This window comes from Ammospiza caudacuta, chromosome 6, assembly GCF_027887145.1.
Source record: "Ammospiza caudacuta isolate bAmmCau1 chromosome 6, bAmmCau1.pri, whole genome shotgun sequence".
Taxonomy (NCBI): domain Eukaryota; kingdom Metazoa; phylum Chordata; class Aves; order Passeriformes; family Passerellidae; genus Ammospiza; species Ammospiza caudacuta.
Window position 1 is genome coordinate 25,364,964 of NC_080598.1, and position 16,348 is coordinate 25,381,311.

The window sequence follows — 16,348 nt, forward strand, 5'->3', positions numbered from 1 at the left end:
CTCTTAATCACTTTAAGGAAGAATAGCTGTTTAACTAATTCCAGTTCTTTGAGTTGTGTGATTCTGTGCATGTTTTCAGTTTGCTCCTCCTTTTCGTTAATCAATTTCATGCTTATCCTATTGAATGGATAGATACGCTCTGCCATAAATAATGACAGGGGTTTTCAGACTCAGGTGTGTTCGTTCTACTTCAGAAGGCTCATCTGCTCATAGGGTAGACTTCAACTAGGAGTGACATCTATTTACAAAATACAAGTTGTATAACCACCATCATAAGGGACTATGTCTTTCTGCATGTTAAATGCCAGCTGACCTGGAGCTGATTTTTTTTTAATGTGCATATGCACATTAAAGTGGCTGAATTGATGTTATAGGAACACCAGATGTTCTGAATGTGCAGCTCAGTTTGAGCAACAAAAATTAGTGGGTCAATTACAAGTTTTTGAAGACTTTACAAGATTTTTCACTGTGTTTTCAAGCATGTTTTAAAGCTTTTTTTTTGCAGAGTACTTAGGTGTTGTAGGATTTGCTGTAAAAGAGAAATTCTGCTTTTTGTTCCCTAAGAAATATGGATATAGGGACAATATAGGACACAATAGGGAGAATATTGGATAATAGAGATACTCTATTAAGAAATAAAGTGTTAGCCACTGACTGAAGAAAAAATTTAGAATTTCCTCTTCAGTCATCATGGACAACCTTTATGAGGAATTATATAAGTTTTATGGAAGTATATTGGATCTTTTAATCAAGTTGTCAGGCACAAGCACAGACGATTAAGGTCACTGTAAAGAAGGCTTCTCTAGTTTAGTTCATGCTGCTTCACTGTTCCACCACTTTTCTGAAGTGTCTGTTGCATTGCATTGTTAAACACTTCTAAACATTCAGGGAGGATCAGGAAGAAAATTTCTCTCTGAATGGAGACAATTGTCTGAGTGCCACATAATGAGTCTATTTCCTGATTTGCTGTATTTAATAATGAGCATGGTCCAAGACATCTCTGGTGCTCTGTGCTAGCAGTTGGTTCTTGAACCATGGATTTGCAGGCAGAAAAGCTTCAGTTACTGCACTGGATAAGTTTGTTCTGAGGGAATTGAGAACTTCACAGGACACTTCATGGAGTTGAGCATGAGCTGCAAGAGCCAGGAAAAAACTGCTACTGCTTGCTGGTGTTTCTGCTTACAAGTCTGAGTAACTACTTACTTGTAGGTGAGTGCATATAAAAGCAACATGGTAGATTTTGTCATCAATTATATAATGAAAGGAAATTTCTATTTACTGCTTTCAAGTTGGTGGTTTAGTTTTACATACACACAGACGATAAAATGGGCTCCAATTAAACTGTTTGAATTTAGAGAAATCAATTGTTTTTCCAATGTATTCTCAAAAATTAACATTTAATAGGAATACCCTATAAGCCTTTCATATTTGGAAACTACATACATACAGCCTTACATGCATTGGGAACTAATGTTCAAAACTTGGATTCTGCTACATGTCTATAAGAAAGTACAAGTTTCTTCTATAAGGAAAGAAAGATTTTTGGCAATTTTGCGAAAATCTATGTAGCTGTTTCATTCCAGTAGCTTTCCTCAGCCCAATGTGTAGTGTGTCTAAGTTGCTTAGTCATGGTAGCTTCATCTTGAGCTACTCTCTAACCCTAAGATTTTGGGTATCATTAAGTGATAACTGTCATGCTTATATTCAGGGTCTCTTGTGTTCTAATACTCTGGCATGATTTTTGAGTGCAAAAATGGGATGTGGTGCCAAACCCAGAAATGTTTCTTCCCCATTTCCTAGGCGGGTGGCTTTTACAGTTTTCTTTTGCTTTCTTGGTGAGCAGGTTGTGGGCAGCATCCTGAAGCAGACGTGATGCTGACCCCTGTGCTTGTGCCCCATCCCTCACCATGACCCACTGCAGCAAATGGGCCATGCTCCCATGGCAAACCTGGCCCTGCAGATGCTCACCTGCACCTCCCTTGGAGCACTTGGCTCCTTCATCTCTGCCCTGTCACTCAGATTTCCTCTCTGCTGCATCCCAGTACATCCTTCTCACATTTTGGAGTTGGCAAGTGAGAATATTTGTGTTTAATAGAGGAGGTTGAAATGCAGACAAGTTCTGAGAGGAAGGGGACATCTTTTGCACAGAAATGACATTCTTTGCACAGAAATGAAAAGATTCACTTGCCTGAGCTTAACTTGAAGACTAAGTGAATCTGGCAGTTATTCTGACCTTTTGTGATCTATTTTAAGGTAAATGAATACGTTTGCAGCCTTCTATCACCTGAACCAGGTTCAGGTTGACATACTTGAAATCCTCATATATTGCTTGGACTTGACAAAATAGTTTCAAATATTTTAGACTTGTTTTGATGCACTGAAGTCACCTTTCACATAAAGTTGTAGTGTTGTAGTGTGAGGGTCTTTGATAATGAACTCTTGAATTTAATCTCTGAAGAAAGTTTCCCTTGGATGAAGCGAAGGAAGTTCTCTTGGTTTTGCCTTGTGTGAGCCACTTACTAAAGGAGCAGTTGGTGGGCATTGTAGAGAGTGGACAGAGGATTCAAACTGAATTAACTTTCATTAATTTGTTAATAAATTATGTAGATGACCCTGATGTAAAAAATAGAGCTATTGGAAAAGGAGCTTATTTTTAATATTGAATTTTTGTCTTCTTTAAGAAGAATTCTGATTCTGTGGCTGGATATTTTTCCCGCTTAATCCTTCTTTTTTTATGGTCTTCTCTTGACTTTTCTCATTGACATTTTGTCTGGATTCATTTAAAGAAATTGAACAGACTACTTAGAGAGCAACACTTGACAGATGCCCTGCAGACTACAGGATGCAGTCCTAGAACTACTTCACCTCTTAGGAGAGTTTTGAGGTAGCAGTCTGGTAGGACCATACACAGGTAAATGTTCTGCAGATGACCAGTGATATCCTTGCAGAAGGACTTCCTTCCCATATCATCTGTCAGCATAGGGAGTAACAGATCACGTGTCACAGGTGGTTTTAAGGATGAAAACCAGGAACTTTATTGGTCAGTGTAGGGGTTCCACAAAGCAGTAGGTGAGCTTGCAAGCTCTAGGAGATGGTGCTTTTTCACACCTGGTAGGACTGAGTGAGTTTCTTCCAGAAAGAAGGTGCTTGCTGTGAACCTCACTGCCAGTGTGTTTCTATGCAGTACTTACTAATAGCTAATAAACCCAGGAAGTCCAGGGAAAGGAATGTATGAAGGTTATTTAAATATGAATGCAGGACTTTGGGTTTCCTTGTCTGAATATAAATGCAGCAGAAGTAGCCTCATACTCTGTATATTGTGCCTGTAGGATCAGGACTAACTCTGGGACCTAATGGTTTCTTGAGTCTTAAAGCTTTACATGTTAGGTAATTGGATCAATGGGCAAGTGCCTTCCTTGGTACTTTTGAAAGCCAGAGTTGAACAACCTGGCTTTCAAAAGTATTGAATTGTCTTCCCTGCAAATGTTTGGGGTCACTGCTGCCTCTGCCTGGCAGTAGTTGTGTGGGGGGGATACACTGCATTTTCTGTAATACTCAGGAACATAATGCCTGTCTCTGCTAACAACCCATCTGTAACATAAGCCTTTAGGGATGCCAAAACAAGAACCTCTGGGCCTTTGAACACCTTGTGTTAACATGTGAGCTGCAATCTATTGCTTATCACTTTCAGTGTAAAATACACTGAACATCACATGAAAAGATAAGTATTGGATTGTTTTCACATTGGATTGGGTGAAAATCTGTTTTGAAAATTTAGTTTAAGCCAACTGGTAGAAGCTGTATTACCAAGGGGCTTAAAATCAGGCCTTTTAAGTGTCCCTGCAAGGAATAGTCTCTCTCTGGCACAAGAAGGGACTATGTGGTGCAAACAGTGCTGTCTTCCTTCTGCAACTTCATTCTATGAATGTGTATTTTAGTCTTATGTCACTTTTTTAGCAGATTAAGTTCCATTACATCAAGTCCTTTTTATCTGTCAGAGCTGTAAAAATCCCCGATAGACTTCTCTACTGAGGAAATAGTGATAATCGCTTCTATGGTTTTTCATGAATATGTTGTGGTGAGGGAAAAAATGCTAGTTAGTTGCTCTTCCTAGAGAAAGGAAACTCAGTTGATTTGTTCTGCACAACAAATTCTTTAAAAAAAATCCTTGAATATGAGAAATAAACAATTTTCAAATTTCTGTAGCTACTGTATAAAAGTATGCCTACTGTAACTCCGTGCCACACTCCCAGTGCTGAGTGGGTGCTCTATTTTTTTGAGCAGTAGATGGGGACTAAGTAACAATGGATTTTTCCTTACAAGTAATACTTTGGAGAAAATGGAAAACTTGTCCTTTTAAGTGCCTGACTTTGGGATACAGCAAATATTTTACTGTGGATGCTGAATTGGAGCTATAAAAGATAATGCTGAATTAACCTAGAAACTTGTTTCCCTTTTAAAATTTGCTTTAATTCAAGTAGAGTGACTGACTTAAATGTCTTGAAATTTACTTGAGAGTAAGGGCACAATTTGTTAATCCATGGTATGACAGCTTTCAGTCTCTATAAGTGACACTAAGTTCTTCTTACAGTGTATTTTTTCTGGTCTTTCTGGAATTTATTCTGTTGAGCCTAAATCTGAAAAAAAGATGTTGGGCTTTTTAAAAATAATTACGGTTCTAATAAGTATATGGCTGAAGAATTTAGACTCCATTTTGCAAAAAGTGATGCAAAATTCATGTTTACATGTATACACATGTCAGGTGTACACATTGTCACAGACAATAATAATGGCATTAAGGGAAAGGAAATGTTACAGGAAGTATGGGAAATAGCCCATATGCCCTTCCTAAAATGATTAAGTGAATGAAAAATACCTCTCTTCATGCTTAGTAACAACAAATACATCAATGAATATTTTAAAAAAATCATGGGGGGTTGAAAATAGTGTTGGGGAAAGAGGAGAGGAAGGGGAGTTTGAGAAGCTGCCTACTGCACAATAACAACCTTCCCACGCTTCACGTTGCGCATCCCCCTGAAATAGCTCGGGATTGTGCCCTAGCCCCTCCTTGTGCAGCTTCAGCCAGAGTGGATATTTCGGGGCTGTGCTGCAGAGAGCTATTCTGGGAATCACCACTCCTGGCAGCACAGCTCAGCACGGCTCTGCACGGCGCAGCGCGGGGGCGGCCGCACGTGCGGGGCCCCGGAGCCCCCCGTGCCTGCACACGGGGCCAGGGGTGCGTGGGGAGCTCCGCTCGCCTGGCTGCCTGCAGGCGCTCAAACACTGCCAGCACTCGAGGGTGCAGCCCCCCTGGCTGCCAGCCTCTGCAGCTGTTTGTCACAGCCTGCTTGATTTTGTGTTTTTAGTTAGCTTGGTAATTAGAACAAGCTTGATTTAGAAAAGCTTGCAATGCTGAGCACAATATTTGGGTGAATGGCCTTATTGATTGATCCTGCGTTGCTCAGAATGTGTTTCTAACTTGGTTAGTGTGTTTTAGAAATTGTAATGTATTTTGATGTAATGGAAGTCAGAGGAGAGCAAATGGAGGCAATTATTAATAAAGTGTGTTTTCCCTCTGTTTTGTAGTACTGTACATACACATTAAAAACTTACGCACCCAAATGGCTCAATGGTTTTTGGACTTTGGCTCGGAGAGCTGAAGTCATCTGTGAAAGCTGAGAAGTGATGAACTGACTTTTGTATGTCTGTGTGTATTGAAACTTAAAGTTAACAGAACATTTAAATTAAGATCTGTCATTGTTTTACCTGCTCCACAGCTGTATGTGATTAGATTTTTTTAAAATATTCTCTCTTTTTAAGGAAGCTATTTCTGTGACATTACATGTGCAACTATTGTGCTATGTAAGGAATTCCCTGGAAGTCCTGCATGTGTACTTGAATGAAAGGAATTGGAACCTATTCCTAGAGGCTTTGACCAAGTGTTCATATGCATATACTTAAAACAATTTATGGAAACATAGCAAATACTGTTAAATTGTAGGCAGACATCTTAAGTTATGCAGGAACAGCATAGGCTTCCTCTGCAACAGGTGCAACAGAGCTTCCTTTTAGTGATTTCTTCGATTATCAGTATTCAGCTTTAGAGTTTCAGACCCTTCAAAAAACTAGCTCTTGTTATACCCAGCTGATTTTAACATGCTTCTACGTCTGCTACCACCAGTCTGGAAGTACTTGATACTTCTGGAAAACAAATTCCATCCATCCATGACACTATGAGTTACTTCTGTGAACTCTGAAAGTCCCAAATTGGATACATTCCCAAAATGAATGGCTCTCCCTTAAAACCAACCAAATACTTTGTAGAGCTCTCAGCAGCCACTCTATACTCTTAAATTCTTCATCTCTGTCCTGCATAGAGTACTAAAAAGCAAGGAGGTTTTAATGTTTTGTTTTCATCTCTCAGCTTCTTACCCTATATTGAAAGGTTACAAACTCTGTTTCTGGAGACTGAGTGCTGGATTAGGATGAGTTTTACCACTGCAGTGATACTGGGAAGATGGCATCTTTATTTGTGGATGTAGTTGATTCTCCTTACCTAAACAAATTTGTCCTCTCCTGTATGATGAAAAACAGAGAGCTGTTTTTCTACTGCTTAGAATTTCTGACTGTCCTGAAGCTAAAGACTGAGACTTTTTTTATATTTCTGCAAGCAGTTGAGTTATACTGTATCACTGTGATGGCAATATTTATATTGGCTTTGAATGTAAAGTGGTGAGATGCTTCACTTCTAGCAAGAGTTTTTAATGTCCTTTCCCTGATCTTGGAAGAACCATCCCCATTACCTGCTTACAATGTGGGCCTTGTATCTCAAACATCTCTGCAAAGTTGACTGGTTTTGCCTCAAGGCGCAAATTCAAGCTGTTCCAGCAAACTGCTTTGAAGCAGGTGGTCCAAGAACTAATGTTATTTTATTAGGGATGAAGATCTTGTAATTTTCATGTGTCCCAGCAAGACTTGGTACGACTGACACCCTGACGCTGCTTCTCTTTGGTAAACTGAGCTGCTTCTCCTGACCACCAAACTGGTTTATGTTTGCTGTTGCATCGAAATACACAGGCTGGCTCCTCTTGGGGAACCTTCTTTCAAGCGCAGTTTGTCTGTGTCTGAAAACTTCCTTAGCATTTTCTTAGCCAAGAACCAAGATTTCAGGAGGGCTGCTGATTTCAATTATTTGCAAACTTAAAAATACTTTAAAACAAATTTTAAAAAATTGAAAATGGTTGTCTCTTTGCCATTTTACAGTTCTTTGTTATTATTTAGTGTAGCTCACTGTAGTTTCTAGCTTTCCGCTTTATTTTTTTTTTTAATTACAGTGTGATTTTTTTTTTCCCCCTGGTGTTCTAGGCAATGTGGTGTTATTTTGCAAGTGAATCTTTTTAGTAGACAAGGTGTGCCCTACTTCTCCTGATAGTTAAGATTAGCATTTTCCTTGCATAGCAAGACTGGATATGTTTCCTGTAAGTCAGACATATCTGGCCCTTGGAATTAAGTTTTGCTTCACCTACTGATATTGTAACTGACGATCTTAGATGAGAAATCAGGCAGGTGTTGTCCTGTTGGCTGTTCCTCAGGATGGTTGTAAGGTTTTCTTACGCTTATTTGGAATAAGTAACACCTTAGCTAAGGTTTCAAACACTATTTGGAGTCCTCTTCTGAGGATACTGAAAGTAATGTGTCCTTCAAGGGTTTGTGTGTGAAAGTGTTTGTACTTCTGTTGGTGTGAAGAATGTAGTTAAATAGTGTATTTGTTTCCAGACTGTCTCATCCTGTATTGTGCAGAAATGCACAATGGGAATGTGACTCAGTAAGTCAGTAATTCTTTTACCACTACAAAAATAGCCACTTTTTCAGTTCTCTTATATTCCCCTTTCAGTGTATATCTTATGTATTGCTTTTGTTTGCATGACCACTGTATTGGACTGCACTGTGCCTCTGCCTCTGGAGTCTGTGTTCTTGGGTTGCTCTCTGGATCTTGGGAAGAATACATCCCAGTATCTTCTGCAAAAGTTAATTTCATCTTTTGTCTTGTACACTGTTTACACCAGCCTGCTCTCACTATTGGGACTGTTGGTTCATTTAGCCTTTCCACAGCTGTGAAAATTTGTTTATGGTCAACAATCTACTTCTCAAACGATGCTGTGATTGCAGAGGATTTTCTTGGTTTACCAGGATACTTTTGAGCACGGTTGGTATCTTGCTAAATGATCAGATGTCTTGGCTAAGGTAATACAGACCCTGTAAATTAGCTGGACATGTGAATGTTTAGGTTCAAACTTATTTGTAGGGTAAATATTGTTCTCAACTGAATTTTTTAGTAAATGAGATGATTAGGACACTAGTGTGTCAGAACTGGGAATTGTGAAGGAGATCTGCTGAATGTCCTTTGCCATCCTATGGATAGGTGATGACTGACGGTTGCACAACTACTGACAACCTGGTGCTTGTAATATTTAGTCTCCTGCTAAGGAGTATTTGAAATACCAGTTCCAAAGACAAAACATCAGATCCACTTTTCAAAATATCATCAGGAATGCTGGACATGCTGGCAGGTAATGGCTCTTTCAGGTCCTCTAGCTGTGGTTGCAAATACGGCTTATACCCTTCTTTCACTCCCTGTGGCTCTCAAGTATCTCCTGGTCCTCAAGCTGAAAGCTCCATTAAGGAGTTTCAGATTTTCTCTTGGACAGCAGTAGCCCAGATACCTGATATCCTACATACCCTGGATAAGGACATAGCCTACTTGCTTCTTTCTCTATTACTCTACATCTCAGTGTCTTTTTGGCAGATAAAATAGCAACGTGCTCTACTCTGTTGCAGCCCATCTGTTTGAGAACATCTTAATCCTTAAGATCAAGGAAATTCCCTTTTCCATTTTTTCACGCAGAGCAGAGTACACCTGCTCTTCTCTGCACCTCGTGCTCTGACTACTAGACCAAGTTTACACGGAAGTGACTTAATGTAATTTGCATTGTCATTTGGTTTTTCAGGTGTATCTCATAGTCTTTTCTCTGATGTAGGGGATCCTCCCATCTATTGCAGGTTCTGTGACAGTGCACAGGGTATGAAAAAGTTACAGGATACCTGGAAGCTGTTGTGAAATGGGAAGGGAGGGTTTGATCAGCTGGTGGTATCTGCAGGGGCAAGACAGTCTTGTGTGCTTGTGTGAGCAACTTCACAAAGACCTTGTCCACTCTGGCTATACTAGTGGGCAGCCTTCTACTTCTCACATGGTTTTATACCTTGTACTGTGCATTCTGCCCACAAAGGATGCTGCAGCTCTGTATAGGTGTATTGCTTAACTGCCATAAGTGTAATGGCTCTTTGCTCATTTTCTAAAGGATCAAAGAAGGGCCTCATATAAATAGTAGTGCAAACACTTTTATTTTTGTTTTCTATTTATAGTGTTAGATATAGTAAAGGTATGTATTATTTCTGATAGTATTCAGATTTGTCTTTACTTTGTCCTCTCACTATCTCTGCAGTGATTTCAGGAAGCTTTAAAGACGGATTAGTGGCAATCCTAATGAAGAGTGTTTAGTATAAAAAGGACAGTACCAATTGAGCAAGTTTGTGAGAATGGTGTTTGGGTCCTTTAAACAGCTTGCATTTCACAAAGCATGTGAGTGGCAGTGACAACAGCTGCACTCCCACAAAACAGTTAAAAATGGCACGTGTCTAAAGTGTGTGACTTGGGCTTTGCCCATCCAGTCCACTTGCACATATGAGATGAGCCTCTAATGTTGTCCTTAATATTGTGTCCTGTAAAAAACCAAATGTGTGTGCTAAACATTAGAGCAGCTGTGTTCAAAAATAGACTATTTCTATGCCCCCCCCTCCAGTGTTGAACTTGATTTTCTTCTGACGCGATCACAAGGCTGCTGCTGCAGTAGGGGCTTAATGCTATTTACGTCGTCATTTGACATAGCAACATCTCAGGGGATTTTTAAACAATGCAGCTGTTCAGGAGAGATGAAGAGGTTGAGGATGGGAAAAGGAGCAGAAATAATTTCATCTGCCATTAGGGATATTGGGGGGGGAGGGGAGGCAGCGAGCAAACCAGTGAGTTCAGTAGATTCATGATTCTGCATGAATGGATGGCAGGATCATGGGAGTCACGGCTTTCCCTTGAATGGGAAGGAGCATCATGGGAATCTGGCTGCTTCTAATCTTTTTTGTGAATGATTCTTTTCCTTTAACATGGCACTGGTTTTTATGAATGGCTGGGGGCAAAGTGCTGCAAAATCCTTCTTGAGCTGTATACAGGTCCCTTAAGGAATGCTGGGGTGGGAGTCGGGTGCAGCAGAACAGAGATGCTGCAATGTTAAGCTACTGTTCTGTTCTTTTGAAGTCTGAGAGGACATTGTACTGCTTTTAAGTCAATATAATTTAGCTTGATGAAAGCAGAGTTGCTTTTTATATGAAGTATTTTTACTACGTTCCTTCTTGTTTTTCAAAATGTAGTTGCCTACGTGTATTTTTCCTGTTCTAGTAAGGCTGGAGATGACAGCACATCAGAAGGGCTTTGGAATGATCAGATTTGAAGTTCTGCTCTTCTTGTTCACCCACACATTCTCTTCTTGGTACATGTTCAAAAAACTAAAGATTCAAAATGTTTTATGGGACCAGAAGTAAGAATGAAAAGGGAGGGCAATACAGAATTGTTTTGCTTTGTCTGAAGCAATTAATTTGCCATTTGGCTTAAGTTGAAAAAAAATGTTCTTGTCAAGCTGTACGTGAATGCTGTTGTGTACATGTGCTTCCAGATTTCTCCATTTTTCTGTTCTATGCAAAAATGTATCATTTGCTATCTTGCCACCTTTCTTGTCTCTTACAAATAAAATGTGCAGAATCATTTGAGAATTTATGTTGTCATCAGAAGTGGCTTAATGTCATGAACTTCTGTGCAGGTAATGTTAAAATTCAAGGATTCCTCTTGCAGAGGTGAAAATGTTCCTGTGTAATGATAGCTACTTAAAATGTTTTGTGAAACCTAATAACTGATACAGTCTTAATATCTGAATGGTAAACTATTTCAGACTTCTCAAAACTGTTTTATTCTAGGGGAGAAGTACAAAGTGGAAACAAAAGTCATTGTGGCAGACTTTGGAGAGAGAGAAGATATTTACAATGGAATCAAAACAGGATTGGAAGGCCTGGAGATTGGTGTTTTAGGTTTGTATCTGATATTTCTAAATCTTTCATTGTGGTGTTTTGTCTTGATGTGTCTACTGACTTCTTCCCATATTGAAGTTTATTGAGACTAATTCACAAAAACTATTATTTGTCTGACTAGGGCTATGTTGCTGCATGCTTGAGGTGTTTTCTAGCTTGCTGTTGATACACTACATGAGATGGTGCTTGCATGTGTGCCTACTTTCTAGGAACTTATGATGTTTATTGAATGTGTTCAGTGTGTTATTCTGTGATTGTTAAAGGCCTTTGACTGCAGCTTGTGACTGCAAACACTGTGATGTGAACACTCGGGGTTGTTGAGCCTGGAGAAGGTCCCTCTCCAGGGAGACCTTCTTGTGCTCATTCAGTACTTAAAGGAGACTTGTAAGAAAGATGGGGACACTTTTTAGCAGGGCTTGTGTAATAGGCATGTTGCAAGGAGCAATGGCTTTAAGCTAAGGGAGTGTATGGTTCTATTGTATGTATTGTATGGTTCTATGATGTAATGCCATCTTAGGTCCTAAGCAAGCTTCACATACTTATCTTAGGAGTTATTCAATTAGGAGTACAGCCCTGTGGGAGAGCCATGAACTTTTAATTACAGAGCTCTTGAAATTCAATCATTACAATAGAACATCAAGTAACTGTCTCCTGCTTCCAAAGTCCTGAGCCTTTTCTGTCCATGTTGGTAAGCTGTCTCTTTTGCTGATAGGACAATATGCATGAGTATGGTTTGCTACATCACAGGAGTGTAAGTGGTGTGGGAGTCCCTGAAAAGACAAGGTGATCCCTCCAGTTACTTTGTCAAATGTAGAACTGAGGTGATTTCAGGTAGGTGTTTTATCACAAGCTAAGAAGAGTTTCAACATACCAGCAGCTTAACTGAATCCTTTTTGAACAGGGGGGTAAAGGCAATTACTTATTGGTTTTCTGTTTGGTTTTCTTTCCCCTTGGAAACATATATATTTGTGCATATCCTGTATTTCTGTGGTTAGTCAGTATAGGGATAAGAACCTGTGATGGTTAAATACATGGAAAAAATCATGTGACTCAGACATCTACTAGAACCTGTCATCTGATAAAGCACTCCTCACTACAAAACTCATTTTACTAATCTGAAGTGCAGTAATTGGAGCTTTAACTGTGGGGTGTTTTAGGTGTATTTCAAAACAAATTTGTTATATATATGATAATATACTGTATGAACTTTGTTGCTAGTAGATGAATCTTGTTGTCCAATGTTTGAAAAGAATGCTTAAGAAAATAGTGTATATAAAAATGCAATTAAAAATAACATTAAAGGATAAACCCCAGAATGCTCCCTACTACTTCTAACAGACTTGAGTACATACAACTCAAGGCATCCAGCATTTAATTGCTATAAAAATTCAAAGCCATTGAAGTAACTTCAACTGCCAAGGATGTGTTTTGTGTAAAGAGTAGTCGTGACACAGCTGTGAATGCCTTGTTTCTTGTTTCTGAAGGAAATAAGTTCCAAAGAAACTTTGAAGAGTAAAATTAATGTACATTCTAATCTGTCCTGTCAAAATCCACTCAGGGACTCTAAGGCTTGCAAGCTGCCTGTCACGTAGCAATTGCTGCAGACTGGTAGAGGATTTAAATGTCTCAAAACACCAGCAAACCTTTTACTGTGCTAGGTACATATCCACACTGGAAGGGTTTTTATTATTTCTTAGGTTGTGATTAGGTTATGGTGATCTACAAAATAATGAAAATCTGACTTTTTATAGCCTTACACAAACTGGGCACTAAAGCAGTGTGTGTGTGTCAAGTTTTGTGTAAGCTCATTACAGGAAAACAAAGCACATTCCTTAAACAGAGCCTGCTTCTTGCTTTTATTTGCTTGATCGCCTAGGCTAAAAACATGGTAAAAATGGCAATTAAATGCTCTGGAGTTGTGTATTCCCTAGCTGAGTTCCTCTGCTTTTTTGTTTTTCTCGCAGCCATTGTCAGTGTAGGTTTACAAAAACCTCTATTCTAACTAGTCCCCTGCAGTTTTAGTAGGTGTTGTGCCCAAGATCACCAGATTACATGATATGTGGGTACTGGCTTTCCCCCAGATATAGCTGTATTAATAGCAACCATTTCCAATGTAATTTTTCCACACAGATGATGGCTACTCCTGTAGGATAGTATTTTAATACTTTTATGATAATTAATCTCATGCTTTAGTGCCTTAGATTTTAAATTCTGTAATATTTGTTGGAATCCAGACTGTAGTTTTTGTTGAGCTGTGTTTTCCATGTTAGTGTGAGGGAAAACATGGATTTAAATGAGAACAGCCATAAGGGTTGAGTTCTCAGGTTCCTATTTTCTTCTTTCAGGTCTCATCTGGAACAGTAGGTATGAGAAGCATTGGTAGCACAGCACAGTTGCCAGTGATCAGTGCTGATTATTTTTTAACCTTATACTTGGAGACATAGGAGTTTCCACACATACTATTCAAGAATGAGCTTCTAATTATGGAGTTGCTCAGAGTCTAACTAAAGTACTTACAGATTGAAATCCTTGTAAACTTCTTATTTGGAAGCTTCTTCTCACCCACGTAGGAAGGCTAAAAGAGTTTGCATAATGTTTTGCTGTGTGTTCAAAACAGCGTCTGTCAGTGACTTCGAACATGTGCTAGCTACAGCAATATGTTAAACAAGCAGAGGTGGGAAATCTTCCTTTTGCCATTCTTAAATAGCTCTGATCATTGAAAGGAGTTTGTGCTGGACAGTATCTTACCCTGTTGCTATCCATTTTTTTCTAGTTAGAATATGGTGGTGCAACCCAAAACCTGATTTTTAATGGTCTGTTACAAACTTTCAGCAGAGATGATTGCAGAAAATGGGACCCAGTCAGCAGTAAGGGGTGTGAATTCCGTGTGACTGTCTCTGTAGCATGAATCATATAAGCATTCTAAATTTGGACAGAATTGCCAAGATTAGTCCCATAACCCTGCCACAATTCATAGCCAGAATCCTTTCTAGAGAGATGGAACGAAAAATAGTTTATTTTTGGATGAAAAGAAGAAAAAAATTTGGTTCACTCTGGCAGTAGCCAGACTGTATCGCCTTCCTTTTAAAAACTTTTCACTCTTTCTAAATACAGCAAATGTCTGCTGGGATTTTGCCAACTCCATGTTCCCCTCAATTCCTCACCTCAATTTTTAAAGGTTATCTAAAAGTTAAAAATTTGAAACACACAGCATGACTAATGAACTTCCATTTGTACACTAAGATCTGGACTAAAAGAGCTTGAGGGAATTCCGAATGAAGTTGGTGCACTTTGCCAGAATCTCTTCCTCCTGTTTCTTGCACATCCTGCATCTCTGTTGATACCTAAATTATCTTTCAGGCTGGGTCTTAAAACGATAGCTTTTGGCACAGATGGAGGGGCTATTTTATTTTATTTTTTGAAAAAGCCATCCGTGCCTTTTGACGACGTTTCTTGTCCCCGTGCAGATTCTGCCTGGAGGTGCACAGTGCTGCTGAGCATACACAGCACTTGGGGATTCTCTGGGGTGTAAGACACTATATAAATGTAAAATGTTGCCACAGCAACCACATGTCACGCGATTCACTTGCGTAAGATGAACAACAGATACTTAGGAAGCGGAGATCCCTTTTGGTTGCTGCTTTTTGTCTCCATATCAGTGTGCTCTGCGGAGTTCGAGGCTGCAGAGCAGCTCTGTTTTCGAACAGAATTAGAAGTTTTCTCCTCTTGGGGCCGGGATTTAGAGAACGGGTTGTTGGTTTCACGTCCGAGAATAAAACCGTGCCAGTGTAAAGTATTGAAAAAAGCGAATCGAGGAGGTTTGAGTAACTCGGTGCAGGTGTGGGGGTGACGGGGAGGAGGGTTTCCCGCGGCAATCTCCGCGCAGGGAGGCCGGGCAGCGGCGCGGGGCCCCGGCCGGCGGCTCCCTCTCCCCCGCGGGGCGCGGCGGCGCTCGGGGCGGGGGGCGCGGGACGCGCCGCGCTGGGCTCTGCTGCCACCTGCCGGCCGCGCCGCGCACTGCGCCCCGCTCCCCGCCCCGCCGCGCCGCTCCCTCCGCGGGGTGTGCGGCTGGGCTCGTAGCGCGCTTGGGGTATTGATTTATCGGGAAAAAGGTGTGAAACGGCTTTACCGCTGCCCCGCCACGCAGCTGCTCTCTGCCTCGACACCCCGCAGACACCCCCGCTGGGGGCAGAGGCAGCGCCGTGCCCCCCGCGCTGTGGGGCGTGGGTGCGAGGTGGGGAACTCGGCAGCTGGTAAACAATGCAGAACTAACGCTCACGCATGAAAATGGCCTGTCCGTGTGCTCCCGCCCTCCACCGCGGGCACCCGGGGATACTGACACTGAAGGGAACTCGGCCAAAGCACTTAGAATGTCATAAATGCAACATTTTAAGCATTTAATTGCTTGAAAATTGCCATTAATCAGGGGGCATCCATGTGATCTCATTCATCCTTCTCTTTCAGTCAACAATGTGGGAATATCCTATGCTTATCCTGAATATTTTATTGATATCCCAGAGCTGGAGAAGGTAAGTGCTTTTGTGGTACCTTCTAGTGTTCTACTGGGGTTAGCAGATATTTCAGAAGTATTTAGGTTTGGTTAAGGAACCCACATAATGAGGTTTTCTGGTTAGAATTAAGTGTTCAAAAGCTTGGAGATTTCCATAAGCAGCATAACACAATGCTGATGATGGCAGTCTCACTTTTTGGTGGTGTTCTTTATGTACTCTTCCCTGCTGCTTCTGCTCCCGTCCCTGGTCTCATCTGGCTGTTGTTTATGAGCTGCTTTAGCTTGTCCTGGAGCGCTTCCTATGTGACTGAAGGGGGGAGCAAGCAATTTCATGGATGAAAGCTGCATAGTCCATAACACTTAAAAACTTAATGTGACCATTTTAGACAGTTCATAATGTAGGGACAATCTTGGTTGTACTGGATACATAGAAAACTCCTGATTATGAACAATTTCACTGGTGCATGATTTTCATTCTGAAACCCCTGTAGCTCACTGGGTCCGCTGTGTTTTCTGCTTAAGTGTTGCTAAATATATCCGAATAAACTTAAAGTCACTGAAATGGTGAAGAGTAAAATAAGTAGTTAATTTTAAAACACGTGTCAAAGGTAAGAATTTATTAAAATTCATAAGTACTGAATAGTG

At 40.5% G+C, this 16,348-nt stretch overlaps 1 protein-coding gene across 1 annotated transcript in view; it reads left to right on the forward strand.

Annotated features, from left to right (window-relative positions):
- HSD17B12 (hydroxysteroid 17-beta dehydrogenase 12) overlaps window positions 1-16,348 on the forward strand; it is an 81,904-nt gene that overhangs the window by 38,118 nt on the left and 27,438 nt on the right. The window contains 2 exon segments of the mRNA XM_058806366.1: window positions 11,083-11,193; window positions 15,658-15,722. Coding sequence (XP_058662349.1) covers window positions 11,083-11,193; window positions 15,658-15,722 — 176 coding nt within the window.